Source organism: Caretta caretta, chromosome 10 (assembly GCF_965140235.1).
Source record: "Caretta caretta isolate rCarCar2 chromosome 10, rCarCar1.hap1, whole genome shotgun sequence".
NCBI classification, from domain to species: Eukaryota; Metazoa; Chordata; order Testudines; family Cheloniidae; genus Caretta; species Caretta caretta.
In genome coordinates, this window is record NC_134215.1 from 23,617,373 (window position 1) to 23,638,251 (window position 20,879).

Consider the following 20,879-nt stretch of genomic DNA (forward strand, 5'->3'; position numbering starts at 1 on the left):
AATCAGCAGAGAACACAGTCAAGGTGTACCTCTACAATCTAAGATCATAAGGCAAGTGATAGTTTAAAATGTGTGGACTAATTTGAACTACGCTTTCCGTTAAAGGGGGAAGAATTTTTATTTTGTTTTTTTAAGACAGGACTAGTAGTATAGCTTGTAGCACTATGGGCTTTCACTTGGGAAGCCCAAATTCTCTAGAGTACTTTTTGACCAAGAATATTGTAGTGATGATGCCCTCACGACCGCTGGGGAGAAAGGGATGAAAGGAGGGGAAGTCAATAGGCAATACACTTAAGTGTCATGTTGACACTTAAGTGTCATGTAAGACGACACTTGAGTGTCATGTAAGACACTTAAGTGTCATGTAAGACGACAGCTTGACACCTTCAGAGGGAACTCAAGGGAAAGAAGGTTTCAGGTGCACTATAGCTGATTTGATGGGTGGAGTGTCATTGTTCAATGTAAAATGAATGCTCCGAAGTGATTGGGACGAGAAGGCCTGAGCAAGGCTTGTACAGCTAATTAGCTTGAATATCACTGACCCCAGAGTCAGAAAAGCACAGAGAGAGAGAGTCTGTATCTACACACGTGCAAGAAACAGTAACTTAGTGTGAATCACATTCAGAGTGGTTGTGTACTTAATGTGTTTATTACAAAGACAAGGTAGGACCAACACAACTACAACATCACTGCATACAAACAATGTATTTATTAGAAAGCAGTTACAATAGACTTACCTTATTGTACTGTACTGTGTTTCAGAAAAAGACCACCACATTTTTAACATGGAGTTTAAAAGTCAATGTTTAATAAAAGTTTGTATAGGTTTGTTCAATAATTTAACAAACGCACCAATTAATGTTTTATTAGAAAAGGCCTGCACTGTTTTTACCCACTCCAAAAACTGAAAGCTTAAAATATAAAACAAGTGCTCAATTTGGTAGTGGGAATAACTTTTTGTTAAACAGCTGTACACAAGTGGGATGTATTTCCAAGAACATATACATGAAAACTCAACTAAGAGCTCATATTTCATTCTCTTTTCTGTAGCCACCATTTAATGTTAAAAACATTGATAGACCAGAGCTGGAGCAAAAATTAAAGCCATCTGTAAAAAGTTAGTGCAGCTTAAAGTTCTGTACAACCACCACCACCACCCTCCATCCCCCATTCCCTATTATGGCTTAGTTTATGGAATCTGTGCTTAAGGATGCTATAAATATGTGCTTACGAGAATAACCTATTTTAACTCTTATTTATGGACAGCACACAGCACACTTTTACCAGAATTAGCCTAATGGAAAGTCTGAAGAATGCATTCATAACACATTAAGTGAATGGTGAGGGGGCTTTTTTAGGTTTGCTAAGTGTAAAGAAAAAAAGAGACCTTTTTCTGAAACTAACCAAATGAGGGGAAGAAACTAATACTGAATACAGGGGCAAAGAGTTACGAAGTTTGTAACGTTTGACTTTCTTTCACCACCAGAAGTATCACTTTAGAGGAAATTCAGAACTCTTGGAGTAGACTGGTGATATTTTAAAATACATCAGGAGCAAGTGATTCAGGTCTTCTTATCACCCACTGACCAAATGCCACACAGAAGAGGTGAACAAACTGGCCCAAAATATGGTAATGTGCATCTGGGGATTGGTAACTATGAAGAAGCTCATAGGTAGTTATCAGTGACCTACACACAACTCAGCAAGTGTGAGATTACGCATACTTGGAAGGGAGGGGATGGCTAGTCACAAAAAGGGAGATGCTACAAACAGCTGCTCTAGGCTACATATTCCCATTACACTGTCTAGAAACATGTACAGCAAGATGTTAGTGAAGCAGCAACTTCTGTTCCACAGCTTTTACTCTCTTCAAAATAGGAAATAGTGTACTTGTGTAGGCTAGACCTAAAGGAACAGTCTCGTACAGAAACTGCAAGCTTATGAACAAATTCCCATTTTGACTTTGAGATGCTAAGGGTTTTGTTGGTTTGGGCAAAATATTTTTGTCTAGGTTTTCCTTGGGAATTTCTGCTCCAGATTTTTTCTTCTGCCAGGGACAACAGTTCCTTCTTGCACACATTTGGTATTTGGAGCAACTACTGTACTGAAGGTTATGCTATGAAAGGGATATGGCATTCCAACTGCCTCAGTTCCCTCCACTGCCTTTCCAGGTCCAAAGATGAGGAAGAGGGAAAGTGAGCAGTAACACAGTCCAATTTGAAAAAACTGATTATAGGTGAGTCATCTTCATTTTTTCTTCACAGCGCCTCCGCCTCTGCAAATTCCCACTTCATGGGATAGTTTCATAATCAGTACCACAGTCTCTGGAAGGAGGGACAAGTCTGAATTGATTGCTATAGTACACAGCAAATTAAGCATCTGACCAGGATGCTAGATCCAGTGATCTAGTTAACAGTGTTTTGTGGAACATGAATAAAACTCCAGGTTGCAGTACTGCATATTTCTACAATTGGAATAGGACAGGCATACTATGTGGAGAACAAGTGTTTATTTGTAGCTTTTTAGACCAGCACTAACCTATTCTGATAAACATGGCAATATAATTGCTTGTCCCCTATTAGTACTATTCCAAAATGAAAAAGTGTTTTGGTGATTTTCTAAATTCCTTGGTCCTATTTGAATAGAAAACAAATGCCCTTTTGGCATCAAGAGTAAGCAATTTTGCCTCACTTGGATGTGAACAAAGTCTGGGAACAAATACTGGTAAGTTAATGGATTTATTGAGATAGAGTTCTGTTGCCACTTTGGAAAATAGTTTAGGATGGGGATGGAGGACTATTTTGTCTTTGTGAAGGACAGTAAAGGGTTGCAGAGTAGCAGCCGTGTTAGTCTGTATCTGCAAAAAGAATAAGAGTACTTGTGGCACCTTAGAGACTAACAAATTTATTAAAGGGTTGGTTAGCCATGAGGGCCTTTAACCCATTTACTCTTGCAATGCATGAGATTACTATAATTAAGGCTGATTGCATTGAATGGTTAAAGAAAGAAGAAAAAAAGATTGCCTCATGTCATATAACCCCTCCTTTGATATAATGCTAATCTGAGACCCCCCATTAGAGTTGGCTCTGACTGGGAAGAAGTTACTCACCTTGTGCAGTAATGATAGTTCAAGACGTGTCCCCCTATGGGTACTCCACTCAAGGTGTCAGTGTGTCCCTGCGCTGGAGATCAGAGATTTCTAGCAGCAATACTCGATCGGGGGAAGGGCATGCACAGGAATCGTCTTGTGCAGCCATTGGCTCTTCCTGTAGCATGAGCCCGCTCCCCCGACCGTCCCCTCTGTTCCTTCTCTATCGTAGGGCTCGGCTGTGTGAACTTCGAGGGGAGGAGGGTGGGTAGTGGAGCACCCACAGGGACACATATCTTAAAGAACCATCATTACTGCACAAGGTGAGTAACTTGAGTGGTGTCCCTGTGCGTGCTCCACTCTAGGTGCTTGTAGAGCAGTACCCCACCAGGGGTAGTAGGGGTTCAGAGTTATGTATGAAAGTGTGTGATGAGAGCACTGTAAGGCCAACGATAGAGTCTGAGACAAGGCCTTGGGTGACGGCGTAATGCTTTGCAAAAGCATGCTCCGATGTCCAGGTTGCAGCTCTACAAATATCTATTAAGGGGACATTGTTCAAGAATGCAATCAGTGTCGCCATGACTCGTGTTGAGTGGGATCTGATGCTCACGGAGGGTTCTTTGTGATGCAGGTGGTAGCAAGTTTGAATACAGGTAGAGACCCATTTGGAGAGTCTGAGTCGATATTGTAGAGCCCTTGGAGCACTCTGCTGTAGAGACGAATAGTCTTGGTGACTTGCGAAATCATTTAGTTCTGTCCAAGTAAAAGGTTACAGCCCCTCTGACATCTAGCATGTGCAATGATGCTTCTCAAGAATCGTTATGTGGCTTGGGATAGAAGGCAGGTAAGTGTATGGTTTGGTTAATATGAAAATTTGTAGCCACTTTGGGCAAGAATTTTGGGTGAGGATGTAATGTAATTTTGTCTTTGGTAAATACAGTGTACGGTGGTTCAGCCATCAATGCTCCTATTTCGCTGACACGTCTGTCAGACGCAATTGCCATTAGGAATGCGACCTTCATAGACATATGAAGGAGCGAGCAGGTTGCTAGAGGCTCGAAGGGTGGTCTTGTGAGACATTTGAGCACAAGATAGAGATCCCATGGTGGTGCACGTTGGCGTACTTCTGGGTACATGTTCTGTATACCTTCTAGAAAGCACCGTGTAAATCAGGTGAGTGAATATTGAAGCCCCTTCTAGGTGTTCGAGGAGGAGCCATAATGGCAGCGAGGTGTACTTTAATAGATCCTATGACTAACCCCGTTTCCTTCAGTTTTAGTAGGAAATCTAGGATCATAGATAGAGGTGCCTTGGAATATTGTGTCGAGAACACTGTCGTGGATTTCCCACTCGTGTTTCTGTGAGAAGTGCCTGTTGAGATGGTCGACTGGTAGGCATGATGTTGTGTTTATATTGTTGCAGATGCAGAAGTTCCATAAATTCATGGTTTCTACGCATAGTGAGTGAGACCTGGCTCCTCTTTAGTGATTGATGTAAAACATGCACGCCACATTGTCGGTGAGAATAGAGACTGAGGTTTCTCGTATGAGTGGGAGGAAGTGTCGGCATGTGTTGTATACCACGCGGAGTTCCACGAGATTGATATGTAGTCAGGTTTCCGTTGCACACCACTTGCCTTGTACATTGTGGTGACCCAAGTGGGTGCCCCAACCTATCAGGGAGGCATCTGTTGTAATAGTCACTGATGGGGGGAGGGGGGTCTTGTTGAAATAGAATCCCGGGGCACACATTCCCTGGCTGTGTCCACCATTGTAGGGAGAGGATTACACTTGGTGGTAGGGTCACACATCTGTTGAGAGAGTGTTTGCTGGGTGCATAGACCGTGCTCAACCAGTGCTGTAGAGAGTGCATATGGAGTCTGGCATACTTTACTACGAAAGTCGTAGCTGCCATATGTCCCAGAATCTGAAGGCACGTCCTCACTGAAGTTTGTGGGCTGATGGTTACCGTGGAAATAAGATTGGTCAATGTAGTGAATCTGTGGTTTGGCAATATTGCCTTGGCTTGTACGGAGTCTAGGTCGGCTCTGATAAACTCCTATCACTGGGTTGGTTCTAGGGTGGATTTCTTTTCGTTGATCTGTAGACCTAGCTGGTGAAACAGGTCTATTGTGGTCTTCAGCATGCCTGCCGTTTCTTGTCAGTTGGCACTCTTGCGAAGGCAATCATCCAAATAGGGGAAGATTATGACTCATTTGCATCGTAAATGTGCTACTACTACTGCAAGCATTTTTGAGAACACGCGGGGAGCAGTGGACAGTCCGAAGGGAAGGACCCAGTATTGGTAGTGGTTGGGTCCTACTGTGAACCTCAGGAACCGTCTGTGGGAAGGATGTATTGTAATATGGAAGTATGCATCTTGGAGGTCAAGGGCTGCAAACCAGTCCGTCCGTCTCCCCCCCCCCCCGTCTAGTGTTGGGATTATTGTGGCCAGAAAGACCATTTTGAACCTGTGGGTTGGGTACAAACCTGTTGAGTTTTCAGAGATCTAAGATTGGTCTCCATCCTCCTCCTCTCTTCTCTGTCAGGAAATATTTGGCATAAACCCCCCTCCCTTGGTATTGATGTAGTACTGGTTCTACAGCACCCAGCAGTAGGAGGCGGTCTACTTCTTGTTGCAGAAGGTGCTCGTGAGAGGGGTCCCTGAAGAGGGTCGGGGAAGGGTGTAGTCAGACTGTATGATCGCCAAAACCCATTGATCTGTGGTTAAATCGCAGCCCAGGCATGGTAAAATGCGCTTAGGCAGTGACCAAACAATTGTGGGATGGGGTATCTGTTGGGGCTGGGGGCGTGGGGAGGTCGCGCATACCCTAGACCATGACTTCAAAATCGTGGCTTAGATGTAGCTGGATGGATGGACGAGGCCTGGTTCTGTGGAGCTCGTGGTCTCTGAGCCCGTTGTTTGGGTCTGTTCTGAGTGAAGTATCGTGGTTGTTGACAGTTAAACGAGGTGTCTCGTGAGCTCTGGTATGGTGTAAAGCGAGGGCGTTTGTCAGGCAGTGGGTGTATGCCTAGTGTACGCAGCATTGCTCAGGAGGCCTTCGTGGTATGGAGGACATCGTCTGTTTGAGACGAGAATAGTTTATCCCGATCGAAGGGGAGGTCCTCCACTTTTAGCTATAGTTCTTTTGGAATTCCCGAAGCCTGCAACCGTGATGTTCTTCTCATAACCACAGCTGTTGCGGTTGTTTGGGCAGCTGCATCCGCTACATCCATTGAGGCTTGCAGCGCAGTGCGGGCTATTAACTGACCCTCATTGATAATGGCATTCAATTGAGGATGTTTATGCTCAGGGAAGTCCTTTATGAGCTCTCGTATTTTACTATAGTTAGAGTAGTCATAATTTGCTAGTAGAGCAGAATAGTTGGCAACTTTAAGCAGAAGGGAGGCTGACAAGTAAACTTTCCGCCCAAAGAGGTCCAATCTCTTGTGTTCTTTATCTTGCAACGAGGAGCAGAAATGAGGCTGTTTACTGCGCTGATTAGCAGCCTCTACCACCAGAGAATAAGCATGAGGGTTTGAAAACAAAAATTCCATGCCTTTGGCTGGAACAAAGTATTTTCTGTCAGCCCTTTTGTTGGTGGGTGGTGCCGATGCCGGTGTTTGCCATATTACCTCTGCAAGCTCTATCATAGCCTCATCCACGGGGAGGGCAATCTTGGTCGATGATGCTGGTTGCAAGATTTTTAACAACGTATGTTGTTTCTCCTGCACCTCATGTAAGGCAATTTCGTGGCTGTTTGCTACTCTTCTGAAGAGTTCTTGGAACTGTTTCAGGTCATCTGGTGTCATAGGGGTAGACGGCATCACCGCTTTGTCTGGTGCGGAAGATGAGTGTGGGGAAGGTGGTGAATCATCCACGTCTGCCTGAGATAGTCTCTCTCTCAGGGGGGGTCAGAGGTTTCTCTGTGTGGTAATGATGGGTGTACTCTGGAACCTCTTGTTGCTGGGGAAGGGGGACCAGAATAGGGGTTCTGGTATGTGGGCCAAGGACCCCATTGTGGCCATTGCATGGGGTAAAGTGGCAATGGGTAAGGCCAGTACTGTGCATACCAGGGCTGTGAATGCTTGGAGAGATGAGGCTCAGGCTTCACAGCATTCCACATAGGTCTCCTCTGTGATGGGGATGAACGTTGAGAGGACAAGCGGTCGTCCCGCACATCTCCTTCCTCGCCACTACGCATTGAGAGTGGTGCGGGAAATGAAGAATGGTACCGTGCTATGTAGCTCGGGGAGTGTTCAGTGGCGCGCAGTGGCGACTGCGGTGCCGAAGAAACTGCTATGTCAGCAGGACGCAGGAGTTGCGCTGGTCCCGCCTTGGGGTTGCGGTCAACCGTTGGAGCGCTGACCGGTGCTGGTTTCAGCTTGTTAGGCGGCAGCAAGTCTTGGGTCAGTGCCAGTGGTGGCAGCATTGATTGCGGTGCTGCTGCCTGTGCCACGCTCTACACTAGGGTAGTTGGTGCTGTGGAGGAGACTTGATGTCTCAACTCTGGTCCCGCACGTTGGGGCTCAGCGGGGGTCCACTGAGGGATGGTGCTGGAGGAGCCCGGTGCCTCGTAAGTGCTCACTCCGGATGAGTGGAGCACTGAGGGTAATGACCTCACTGGGGAAGATCTCTTTTTCTGAGAGACCCTTGCTGGAGAGGTTGATGCTCGCTTCCTGACAGTTTTGGAAGTCGGAGCCTTATCAGAGCTCATGGATCTCTGTTTATGAGACTCCCCGGAGGACGTCTCTTAAGGAGGTTGGAAAGATTTCTCCAGCAGAAGCATTTTCAAGCAGAGATCCCTGTCACATCTTGCCCTTGTTGTTAAGTTGGTGCAGTGTATCCACTTCTGGGTATTTAGGAGTTTCTCCCAGACAGCGAATGCAGGATTTATGGTCATCAGAGACTGGCATCGGTTCATGGCAGGAGTCACACGTTTTAAATCCTGTGGAGCCTGGCCTGACTGCAGTTAAGCCTCTCCTGCTTCTCAAGAGATAAGGGTGGGAGTTAATTGTAATGGAGGAGAGAAAAAGGTCTTTCTTCTCTTCCCCCCCGCTTTTTTTTTTTTTTTAAAAAGGAAAATCTCCAAGAGGAACTAATGAAACTATGTAACTATGTACAGACTAAGACTAACTAAACAATGTACCTAAGTATAGACTAAAAAGAAGTTCCTATATAACTTGTAGCTTCCCTCCCCTCCCCCCAGAAATGATCAAAGAGAGCACTGGCGCGGAGCTCCGCCTGCAGCCGAGGACAGTTGAGAAGGAACTGAGGGGACGGTCAGGGGAGCAAGCACTACAGGAGGTGCCAACGGTTGCACGAGACTACTCCTGTGTGCGCCCTTCCCCCGACCCAGTACTGCTGCAAGAAATCTCCAATCTCCAGCACAGGGACGCACCGACACCTAAAGTGGAGCACCCATAGGGACACCACTCGAAGAAGTAATAAATGTTCACTAATCCTTTCATTAATCTCTTAACTGTGTCATGTGTGATTAGAGTCTAGTCTAGTGTATGGCTGTTTACTTGTATAAATATACAGTAGCATTATACTCATTCTTATCTGGGGAACCGCTCTACTGCGGGGGAGTATGGGACACATGGGACCACTAGATGTCCTTGAAGCCTAAAAGGATGCCTGCCTTCCCCCCTCCCGTTGGAGCTCACAATTCCCAGTTGAGTATTTCAGGAGAGACCCAATACCTCTTGGGGCTTTACTCAGTAAGTCAGTAGCCATTTTGAACATGGAAAGCAATTTCTCACTTATCCCCTGTAATCCCACAAGAGTGCAACTGGCTGAACTATATTACTGTGGTAACATGTTTGAGCTAAATGAATAAGCATTGATAGAAACAGTATATTTAGAATATTTTTGGAAATATCTGCTGTTTCACTTTTTCCTCACGGATATAAGCAGGCACCAGCAATTACACATACATTCAAAGAGATCTAAAGCACAAATACATATGAAGTTGGAGAGTGCTAATCTCCATAACGAACATTTTATAGTGGCAAGACCAGCATATCTAGTACTGTACTCTAAATACCAAAGGGAATTAAATTTCAAATTATGATTCTTAAAGGGAAAGAATCATTTAAGAACGTAAGAGCTTCCATACTGGTTCAGACCATGGTCCATCTTGCCCAGTATCCTGTCTCTGACAGTGGCCTATATCAAAGTTTAAAGGGAAGTGTACAGAAGAGGGCAATTATGCAATGATCTTTCCCCTGCCATACAGGCCCAGCTTCTGGCAGTGAGAGGTTTAGGGACACCCAGAGCATGGGGTTGCGTCCCTGTACGTCTTGGCTAATAGCCATTGATGGACCTATCCTCTATGAACTTATCAAGCTCTTTTTAAACCCCAGTTATACTTTTGGCCATCATAACATCCCATGACAATGAGTTCCACAGGTTAGTTGTGTGAAAAAGATACTTCTTGACTGCCTATTAATTTCCTCAGTGCCCCTAGTTCTAGTATTGTGCAAAAGAATAACGAAATATTTCTGCATTAGTTTTTTCCACACCATTCAGGATTTTATAAACCTCTATCATCGTATCCCCCTTAGTTGTCTTTGCTAAGCTGAACAACCCTGATCTTTTTGGTCTCTCCTAATATGGAAGCCATTCAGTGCTCTTGATCATCTTTGATGTTCTTCTCTGAAACTTTTCCAGTTCCACTAGATCCTTTTTGAAATAGAGCAACCATAATTGGATAGAGTATTCAAGGGGTGGGAGCACCACAGATTTATATAGACACATCATGATATTTTTCTATCCCTTTCCTAATAGTTCCTAACATACTGTTATAGCCTTTTTGATCACTGTTGTGCATTGAGCGGAAATCTATCCATGAGGATTCCAAGATCTTTCTTGACTGATTCAGCCTTCCCTCTAGGCTCAGAAAACAAGGCAATATCTAAATCATCTTATTTCGTCCTATATAACATACTCAAGATCTGGTTTTTCCTTGTCCTTAGCACCAAAATTCACTCAGGCTCTTATCTCACATCCTGACTACCTCAAACTTATCTCCTCAATCCCATTTAAAATGCTGCTAAGACCACCTTCCTGGCCAGGATTTCCCTCTGAGTCAATTAACTGACTTTTCCCTCTGCAACCAATACAAGATGCTTCTCCTTACCTTCAAGGTGCTTCACAATTTAACTGCTCTAATAAATATTCACTGCTCTAATAAATAGAACATTGTAGTTGCTTTTTTGTCACTGTTGTCAAAAATGCCAGCCTCCATTGCCTGCTTCTCCAACAAGCACCCTCTATATGTCAATCCTTGGGGGGGGGGGGGGGGAAATGACCATTCCCATGAAAATTTGGGAACCCAATACACTATCCTCATTCAAATCCCTGCTTAAGACTTACTTCTACTACAATGCCTGCAGAACACTGGCATGTGACAATGTTAACAAATGGCAACCTAAAATTACTGCTACCAATCTAATTAGTCTTCTTCATTCATAGGAAAAAACTTATACCTACAAATGGCATGCATTGTTATGAAAAAACATGTTTGTATTACTCTCCCCACTCCCACCTGACTCTGTTCTGTTTTACCCAATGGTTACTTTTTGCCAGACTAAGATTAATGTCTTTGGGGCAGGAAAAGTATTTTGCTATATCTATACATCTAGCACAATGGAGCCAGGTTGGGGCTTCTGGTTGGTGCTTCATGCTGCTACTGAAGGGTGAATTAGACAATGAAGCTGTCATGAATACAGAGGGAAGAGTAGCATAAAATCCCTCCTTGGCAGCTGTACCGGGTTGCCTTACCTGTAAAGAGTTAAGCAGTTCAAACCTAGTTGGCACCTGACCAGAAGGACCAATGAGGAAAGAAGATACTTTCAAATCTGGGGTGGGGGGGGAAGGATTTTTGTTGTTCTGCGTGGTGTTCCCTCTCTAGACGGAGAGAAAAGCCAAGCAGGTACACTATCTTCTGAAAAATATACCTGGAATAATCCATCTAAAACCACAGAAACTGAGTAGGGCAAGGAAATGCATTAGGTTTTGTTTTGGCTTGTGAATTTTCCTATGCTACAGAGGTAGCTTCATTCCTGTTTTTGTAACTGTGAAGCTGAGCCCAGGTTTTAAATCCTCTGTGTTTTAAATCTTATTACCCTGTAAAGTTACCTTCTATCATGATTTTGTAGGTGTGATTCTTTTGCTTTTTTCTTTATAATAAAAGTTCTTCTTTTAAGAACCGGACTGATTTTAGTGTCCTAAAGACAAAGGGTCTGGTTGAGCTCACATTGCTAAGGCAACTGTTTGGTATTTTATTCTCAAGCCTCTCCAGGAAAGGAGGTGAAGGGGCTTGGGGGGATATATTGGAGGGGATAGGGAGTTCAAGTGACCCTTCCCTGAATTTTTGTGTAAATCACTTGGTGGTGGCAGCAAAATACCGTCCAAGGACAAGGAAAGGAATTTGTGCCTTGAAGAAGTTTTAAGCTAAGCTGGTAAAATATAAGCTTAGTGGGTCTTATGTGGGTCCTCACATCTGTACCCCAGAGTTCAGAGTTGTGGGGGTACCCTGACAGAAGCAAACTTTTGATTTTGGTATAGGATAAAAACTACAAGTATGGTTAACAGGAAAGGAAAATTTACACTGAGTAGCAGAAAAAGCATCCTAACGTGAGAGTCATTAAACATAAGAATGGCCATACTGGGTCAGACCAAAGGTCCATCTAGCCCAGTATCCTGTCTTCAGACAGTGGCCAATGCCAGGTGGCCCAGAGGGAATGAACAGAACAGGTAATCAAGTGAGCCATACCCTGTCACCCATTCCCAGCTTCTGGCAAACAGAAGCTAGGGACACTATCCCTGCCCATCCTGGCTGATGGGTCCACCAACGGCTATCCTCCATGAACTTATCTAGTTCTTTTTTGAACCGTGTTATAGTCTTGGTCTTCACAACAATCCTCTGGCATGGCATTCCACAGGTTGACTGTGCATTGTGTGAAAAAAATACTTCCCTTTTGTTTGTTTTAAACCTGCTGCCTATTAATTTCATTTGATGACCCCTAGTTCTCGTGTAACAAGAAGGAGTAAACAATTCCTTATTTACTTTCTCCACACCAGTCATGATTTTATAGACCTCTATTATATCCCCCCTTAGTTGTCTATTTTCCAAGCTGAAAAGCCCCAGTCTTATTAATTGTTCCTCATATGGAAGCCATTTCAAACCCCTAATCATTTTTGTTGCCGTTTTTTGAACCTTTTCCAAGTACAATAGAGAAAAGTGTCCATTACCCAAATACAAATTAAAGTTACCATATACAAGAAATACCGTAGAGAAAACATTTCTGTACTGGATAGGGTATGACTAGGTGACCTCACTGTGGCTTTTCCTGTCTTTAGTTTTGATTCTATGATGTAATTTCCAGTATATTGGCCAAAAATACTTTAAGAGTTCATTACTATATGGATAATAGTCATAAATTTAGTTGTTTAATTGATGCTCTCTGTTGACATAACATTTTTCCCACGGAAGGTGCAGCCAGCTGCCTATTTAGGGAAAGTGTCATTTCACAAAAGGATTTAAGAAAACCAGGCTCACTCACTCTTCGTGTTCTTTCCACATCTCCACATGGCAGTCTTTTCACAAAATCAATACCAGTTAGTGGTGTCCCTGTTGGTGGGAGCAGAATGGAGGCATCCATCATCAAGTACTCCACATTCATGGGCTTAATCTATGAAAATAATTCCACATTCAGCATACATTACAGCAATAAAAGGAATTTGCAAATTCACTTTCAAATGCAACTCACTATTTCTATCAAACCCCAGAAGTAGCATACATGATATTTTCAGGACTCGTGTGTATGCATAGATATAAAATTTAAACCAATACAAATATTGTTCTGTTCTACAAATATACTCTGTCAATATTTGCTCATTCAAGGTAAAGCCTGTTTTTTTCCCCAAACAAAAAAGTGGACCAAATCAATAAATTCATATTGGAGTTTGGGATTTTACTGATGTACAGCAGTGCACCCAGAAAAGGAAAGAGCATTACAGTGAATATAAAATAGATGTTAATATGTATTTCTAATATTTTAAATCTGAAGTTTGCCTAGAGAGTACATGTTTTTTCAGATGGTGTCCCAAAGAAAAGGGGAAAATAGGTGTGACAGTGCCCCCCATAAGGCTTTATGGAAATATGCTTATGAATGTATATATGACAAAACTAGAATATGTTTTATACTACATATGCCATGTAATATCTCTGTAAAGTTTATGATCTACTGAATCTATTAATCCTATTTGTATGCATGTATCATTTTTGTATGCATGTATCATTTTTGTGTTCCAAGTTATGAATATTAGGTGTGTACTGGCTTGATTTTTAAGTAGTCTTTGTAAGTATTTGGTCAGCTTCTTGAGAAGGAATGTGCAAGTTAAATGTCCAATCAAGAAGCACTTAATGGACAATTGATCTTGAAGATACCAATCCACATCTGAGCTTTCCCAGGAATGTGGCTTGGCTGGTAAGAAACTCAGTCATACATGGACATGTACTTGCCCATGTGACTCCAAAACTCCATTTTGTAGCTGGATTCTACACAAGGGGAAGGGGGTGTGTCCACCCACAGGAGAAAGTCTATTTAAACCCCTGGGACATCCCTCCATTTTGTCTTCAGCTGGCTCAAGAGATAGCCTCTCCAACCCCAAGGATACCTGAAAGAAACTGGAACAAAGGACAGTAACTACTGGGGGTGTGAGTGATCGCTGGACCCAGACTAGGAGACTAGTCTGTAAAAGTCAGCTTACTGGGTGAGGTTTTTATCTATATTCAGTTTTCTTAGACAGACTTGCATGTTCTATTTTATTTTGCTTGGTAATTCACTTTGTTCTGTCTGTCACTACTTGGAACCACTTAAATACTACTTTCTGTATTTAATAAAATCACTTTTTACTTATTAATTAACTCAGAGTATGTATTAATACCTGGGGGGGGGGGGGCAAACAGCTGTGCATACCTCTCTATCAGTGTTATAGAGGGTGAACAATTTATGAGTTTACCCTGTATAAGCTTTATACAGGGTAAAATGGATTTATTTGGGGTTTGGACCCCATTGGGAGTTGGGCATCTGAGTGTCAAAGACAGGAACACTTCTTAAGTTGCTTTCAGTTTGGTCTGTAGCTTTGGGACACGTGGTTCAGACCCTGGGTCTGTGTTGCAGCAGACTGGCATGTCTGGCTCAGCAAGACAGGGTGCTAGAGTCCCAAGCTGGCAGGGAAAGCAGGGGCAGAAGTAGTCTTGGCACATCAGTTGGCAGCCCCAAGGGGGTTTCTGTGATCCAACCCGTCACAGTAGGCATGCTGGATGGCTGACAACTGAAGCCTACTCTTGTTATGATGATGTGCTTCCAGATGCTGCAAAACGAGACAGGGCTGAAACAGATAAGGATCTAAGCACTGTAATCTCAGACTGGTGTCTGCCACAAACAAAGGTTCTGAATGCAGGTCCCCATGGCTTGCTAATAATATAATAATAATTAAAAAAAGACTTCTCAGCATCATATACCTTTTGAAGAAATTCCTAAGGTATCTAAAATGTTGCATAACTCAGTTAAAACTGTTTTGGTGAATAAGAAATTTGGTGGGTATTAATCTGCAAGATTAAGATAGCAGAAAAAATAACATGGAAGTCTAAATTAAAGATAATGCTATTGTGAATGCATAACTACAAGAAATGAACAGCTCTGAGATAAGGTGAACCAGCTATCTTAAAGATAAAATCACATTCAGGAACAAAGTTGATCAGGTTTCTTACTGAAAAGGTGAACTGAGTTCAAAAATGAAGCTAACATTTCGAAGTACAGTTCTACCCTGGAAAAGTAAAAATGCAGATATGGCACCATCTGACTCAGATCTGCTGATGCTGGTGAAATACAAACTTTTTTACTCATTGGCCCTGCAGAGACAGCAGTGAGCAAGCTAGTTTCTACTCCTCCTCCTACTTCAACAGAATTATTCACTATGAACAAATCACATACCCTTTTGTAACCCTGTTAAAGGCAACAGATATGCACAGATGTCACGGACTACCTCATTTTGTCAAAAAAGCCTCTGTTGCATTCTCTCCTTCAAGCACAACCATTGTAACTGGACTCTTAGGGCCTGATTTTCTCATCTGGTGGTGTAAATCAGAAAACTCTTATCAAGTTAATAGATTTACATCAGTCTAATGTTGGCATAAGATGGGAGAAGAATCTGGTCCTTAGATCTCAGAATGCATTTGCAGAACTGCGAGAGAACAACTTTGATTTCATAGCACATGGACTCAGTGCCAAGTAGAGAGGTAATACACATGGAACCATCCAGCACAAGTTTTTCAGGCACTTTTCAGAATAGAACCACACCAACATTCAGTGAAAGCTATTCAATACGCAAAGATTGGAGGAAATATTTCAGACCAAAGATTTCCAACCTCCCCACTTTGAGCAGACTCACAAGGTTCCTCCCAATGTTAAAAGATTTTTTTTTGTAATATACAAACTGTAGGTTGTACACTTTAATAGGAGATGTAATTGTTAATTATTGTGCCCCCTGCTATTATCTAAGAGGAAAAAATATTTGTGACACTAGCAGTCTGGCAACCCAAGGTCAGAGATGCCCAAACACTATTTTAAGACATGATGTTTATAGGTTAAATATTAAATCTTTGCAAAATCAGGGACCGTTCTCTGGCCAGCATTATGATTATAGCAATGTCAACTGCCACTAGTATCATTGCTCAGAAAAATCAGTTTTAATTAAAACTGTCTAAACTTGAGTTGACAAGGTATAAATCATGGAGATTATTACACAGGGTGTTATGCTGCTGGAAGTGCCATCTTTCAAATAGGATGTAAAATCCAGGCTCTGCTGTTTGTTGTCAGTAAGATTCCATTCCCCATTTCACAAGAGAAGCAGTGTATACCAAAACTGGGATCTAGCATGAAAACCAGGGTTAATACATTCTACACACCTACCAGAGGAAAAGAGGATTTTTTTTACTTCCATTGATTAGTGTTTCGGCATGCTGTTAAACAGATACTACACTTCTCAGGGGATTAAGTGATCTCCAGGCTTTTTATAGAAATTTAGAGTATTGGGGAATTTTTAGATAAAAGGCCTTATATTAAAATGTAGTTACGCTCCTCTGAGCAAAACACATGCAGTTTTATTATTCCAGTCCTATAAATAAAATCCTTGGTATTTTGTGAGGTTTTACATCAGCATTTCTATTTTAATCTCTATTTTCTAATCACTTACTGTCATACTCCTGTATTCGTCTTCAAACATATCCAGAAAAATCTCTTCTCCCTTAAAAAAAACCAAGATATTATTTCTCCATGTATAAACATATACATTAGGGATCCTGGGTCATGGTTGAGAAGCCATCTGTTTTTCATTACCCACATTTCTCGTAAGTCACCAGTAAATTCAAGTAAAAAAGAAATCCTGCATCATCGTTCAGCACTCATTCTTTTAAGAACTTACCAAAATAGGAGCATTTCATGTCTGTTCATTAATTGTTTTGGGATATTTGACATTAGTTTATTGTTAGGAGGAGTTAAAGTGTCAGACTGAATATTTCAGTTCTCTCATGATTTGTTTACAATGCACTAAAAGAAGTGCAATGCTGTAAACATCTCACTTAAATAGGGGAAAAAAGAAAACATTTAAGATGCTGAGAATAAATTATGAGCCTTCTAAAGATAACTGCTGAGCAAGAAGTGTCATTAATAACCATGTGTTTCCCTAATGCTGATAGGGTCCCTGATGTTCTCCAATGAGGTTTAAGTTTCAGGTTCTGTTCCATTCATAAGTAGCAGAACCATGTAATAAACTATAATCATACACCTCTGATACCTTGCTTGTGCTCTACTCACTAATCCATGTTCAAGACAAAATTGTTACTAACCTGTTCTATAACTGTTTCTTCAAGATGCGTTGTAGATGCCCATTCCACTTCACATGTATGTGAACACCCAGTGCACCAGAGCTGAATATGTTTTTTTCTTAGCAGTACTCATCAGGATGGCACAAGCACCTTTTGCATGCTTGTGTTACTAGCTAATGGTATAAAAGGTGGAGCTGTCCTCGACACACCCTCAGTTCCGTCTTACCAGATAAATTCCAACGTAGAGTGGAAAAGGTGTTGGTTGTGGAATGGACATGTGCGACACATCTCAAAGAACAATTACAGAACTGTTTTTATTCCTTAGAATGAAGGCACATGTTCATTCCACTTTAGGTATCTTACAAGCAGTTTACACTGGAGTAGGATTTTGGAGTCTACCTGAACAATTGAAGAACTACTTACCAAAACTAGGCATCATTTTTGGATTGTTGGGATATAGCATAGTGTCTTGTTAAAGTATGCACCAATGACCATGCTGCAGCTTTACAAACATCTCTTGTCTTTGGCCTCTGCCAGAAAGCAGCGGAAGCCACTTGGGCTCGTGTGGAGTGAGCTTCCACCCTGACTGGTGGAAGTACTTTGGCAATGTCATAGCACAGACTTATACAGGATGAAATCCACAATTACATCCTCTGCCTAAAAACTGGGAGAGGTTTCATTCTGTCTGCAACTGCAACAAACAGCTGGGTAGATCTTCTGAAAGATCTAGTTCTGTCCAAATAAAATTCCAGTGCCCTTTTGGCATCCAAAGTATGAAGTCCCTCTTCATCCTTACGAAAATGTAGCTTAGGAAACAAGGATGATAAGTACATGGCTTGATTAAGGTGGAACTCCGAGATGTCTTTAGTGAAGAACTTTGGATGAGGATGTAAATATACTTTATCCTTATAAAAAATCTGTGTATGGAGGGTCAGATCCCCTTCTCGTGAAGTTAATGGCCACCAAGAATACTACCTTCATAAACAGAAGTAATGAAGAAGCAGTGGCCAGAATCCTGGCTTCGATCTAGCATCTCCTGGATTATTTGCTTCACTGAAAGCATCAAAATTTCTCTAAATTCCCTCAGAAGCTCTCTCTGCATTCCATCCACCAATAGAGAACAGATCAGTGTTTTCTAACCTTATGACCATCAGAATCTTAAAGGGTTTGGAAGGCTGTTTCCCCATGTGGCAGATCCCACTCCTCCCTGGGATTTGAATTTGGTACTAGTAATGCTGATGGGTCCTTAGAAATTCTGCTACTACCATCATGCATTTTATAAAATCTCACAGGGCTGCCAATAGACCAAAAAGCCAGGCTGCAAACTGATGAGTGTTGTGGACCACAAATCTTAGGAACCTCCTGTGGCTCTGGTGGATAGCCACATAAAAATATGCATCACTCAGGTTGCTGGGATCTATGGAGGGGATGACAGATGCCAGGGTGCTTAGAAAGCATTCATCAGTGGTCATGTAGAACATCAATAACCTGTTGGAAAAAATATGGATGGAAGAAACTAACATGGTAAGCTGGTATCCTGTCCTCAAAAAAGCAGTCAAATAGCCTGACTAGAGGCTGCATACTGTCTCAAGGAATCTGCATTACAATAAGGTGGTGGTATTCTTCTGTGTCTCTTTCTCCATTGTGGTGTTTAAGTAGGTAGAATAAGTATCTCTGAAGAGGCTGAAAGCAGAATTGCCTCCTTTTAAGAAAGGGTGTGTAAATACCCCAAAGATTTTAACCTGGGGCTCAACTCTGTGTGTCTACATAACAGCTCATCAATATTTTGAGAGAAAAGGGTAGGACCTTCAAAGGGAAGATCCTAGGTTGCCTGCTGAATTTCTGGTGAGAGACTGGATGACTAGCCACAAACATTTGCATATAGTTATTGAGGATGCCATGTCCCTAGCTACTGAGTCAGCCCTGTCCAAGGCTGTCTGGAGGGAGGTTCTAGCCACTAGTTTACCCTCCTCTATCATGGCTGGAAGTGCTGCCAGGCCTCCTCCAGCAATTTGTTCAAGAACTTCAGCATAAGGTCCCAGAGTGCGAAACTGTATCTAGCCAGTAAGACCTGGTGATTGAAGATTCAATACTGAAACCCAGATGTGGAATAAACCCTTCTACCAAAAAGTTGGAGTTTCTCTGCTTCTTTGTCCTTCGCGGTAGAAGATAATCATCCCTGATGTGATCTTTCACTCACTGCTAACGAACCTGATGAAGGCTGTGTGTAAAAAAATGTTCTTATCTCTGAGAAGGGACATACCACCTCCTCTTGGTTCTCATAGCAGTCAGGGGCAGAGAAGCCACTCTACTTTGTACGCTACAAAAGGCCACATTTATGGGCAGAGCCTCTCGAACGCCCTGCAGAGGTTAGTATGTCCATCAGTCTATGGGAAATCTCCTGAATCACTTCAATTTGAATATCAAGAGAGTTAGCTACTCTAACAATTCTTGATATGACCTGAAATTATCATGGACAGGAGAGGAATCCCCAGACATTGTGGCGTCATGAGGCAATGAGGAAGATGAGTTCAAAGGCAGCTGGGTTTGAACCTTCTCTAATGGTTAGGCTTCTGTCACAAGAATTTGTGGAGGAGCCTGTGGTTCTTGCTCAGTACCAAAGACAGGAACCTGAACATTTTCATGGGATCTCTGTCTCAGCATCTGCTAGGTGACTTTGCAGCAGGAGGAACAGGGGAAGACTGCTGTGGGAGGGTGACTCAAGGGTTCCAAAAAGGCCAACAGTGAGGCACAGGACCCCAACTATAACTGCTCCATGGATCTCAGTTTCCAGAACGCCTTCCAAAGTCAGATAGCTACCTGGGACTGGGATCCTCCCAATAATGGCAATGACTGGTATGACTTCCTATCCTGGAAAGGTGGTGCGCAGGAATCAACCTCTGACTCTGAGGAGGATCCAGAGTGATCTGTAAGCCACTATGGTGCTGTGCCACTCGATTCTGGAAATGGAACATCTGCTGGATGATCGTACTTGGACAACATACTTTGTTTATCCCTGGACTGAACAGGATGAGAAAAAGAGTTGGACATTCCAAGGACTTGACCATTGATGGCACTATGACCTGCTGTCCCTGCCTTGAAATAGCACTTCTGCTGGGATAGACTGTGCTAGGGCAAGGGAAGAGAGAGGGGACCAGTACCAGTAGGCCTATCGCCTGCATGACTGAAGAATCTGGCACAGAGAGGCAGAGCAAAACTCTACGTGCTGCACAAGTATCAGGTGTTGTCGGCACTGAGACACCTCCTTGGCCCAGCAGTTGCTGCACCACAAGTGTAGGCACCAAAGTAAGAACTGGCCTCAACCACGCAGAAGCCAGTACCAGAGTCAGAGTCAATGATTCTTACACAGATATAGCAGAGGTCGGTACCAGGGCGCATTGTCTACCTGCCATATCTGCTACTCTGAGGATAGATGGCAAAAGGGATCTCAGTCTCCTGCCAGAATCAGATCTACCCATATTAGAGGAACGGTGTTCATTGGATCTTGTGTGTTTTTTCCTCAGCACAAGAAAAGGGGATTGGTGCCTTACCTTTGATCTCTGGGGGGTAAATGAGAACGTCTGGAGGGGCACATACAGCAAACATAGATGTACTTGGCACCTGCACCAAGTGGGAAGGTTCCAAAGATGGACACAAGACAACCTCCCTGTCCTTTTTTGTATGCAGCTTCAAGTCTTTATAGGTCCAGCAGTGGGTCTTGAATGTGGCCCTCACCCAGAAACTTCAGGCACCTGCAGCGAGGGTCACTCACTGGCAGAAACATCTTGAACCAGCATAGGGCTTAAAACCCTTCTGAAGTCGGTCCAATAAAAAGATATTACCTCACCCACTTTGGCTCTCTAATATCCTGGGACCAAAATAGCTACA

At 42.8% G+C, this 20,879-nt stretch overlaps 1 protein-coding gene across 8 annotated transcripts in view; it reads right to left on the reverse strand.

The window, feature by feature from the left end:
• The window catches only part of CLEC16A (C-type lectin domain containing 16A), a 191,175-nt gene that overhangs the window by 102,015 nt on the left and 68,281 nt on the right, over window positions 1–20,879 (reverse strand). For all 8 annotated transcript variants that reach the window (XM_075132775.1, XM_075132774.1, XM_048865586.2 and 5 more), the window contains exons 16-17: window positions 16,361–16,411; window positions 12,661–12,789 (exon numbers count right to left, since the gene is read on the reverse strand). In XM_075132775.1, the coding sequence (XP_074988876.1) occupies window positions 12,661–12,789; window positions 16,361–16,411 (180 nt within the window). The remainder of the gene's footprint in view (window positions 1–12,660; window positions 12,790–16,360; window positions 16,412–20,879) is intronic.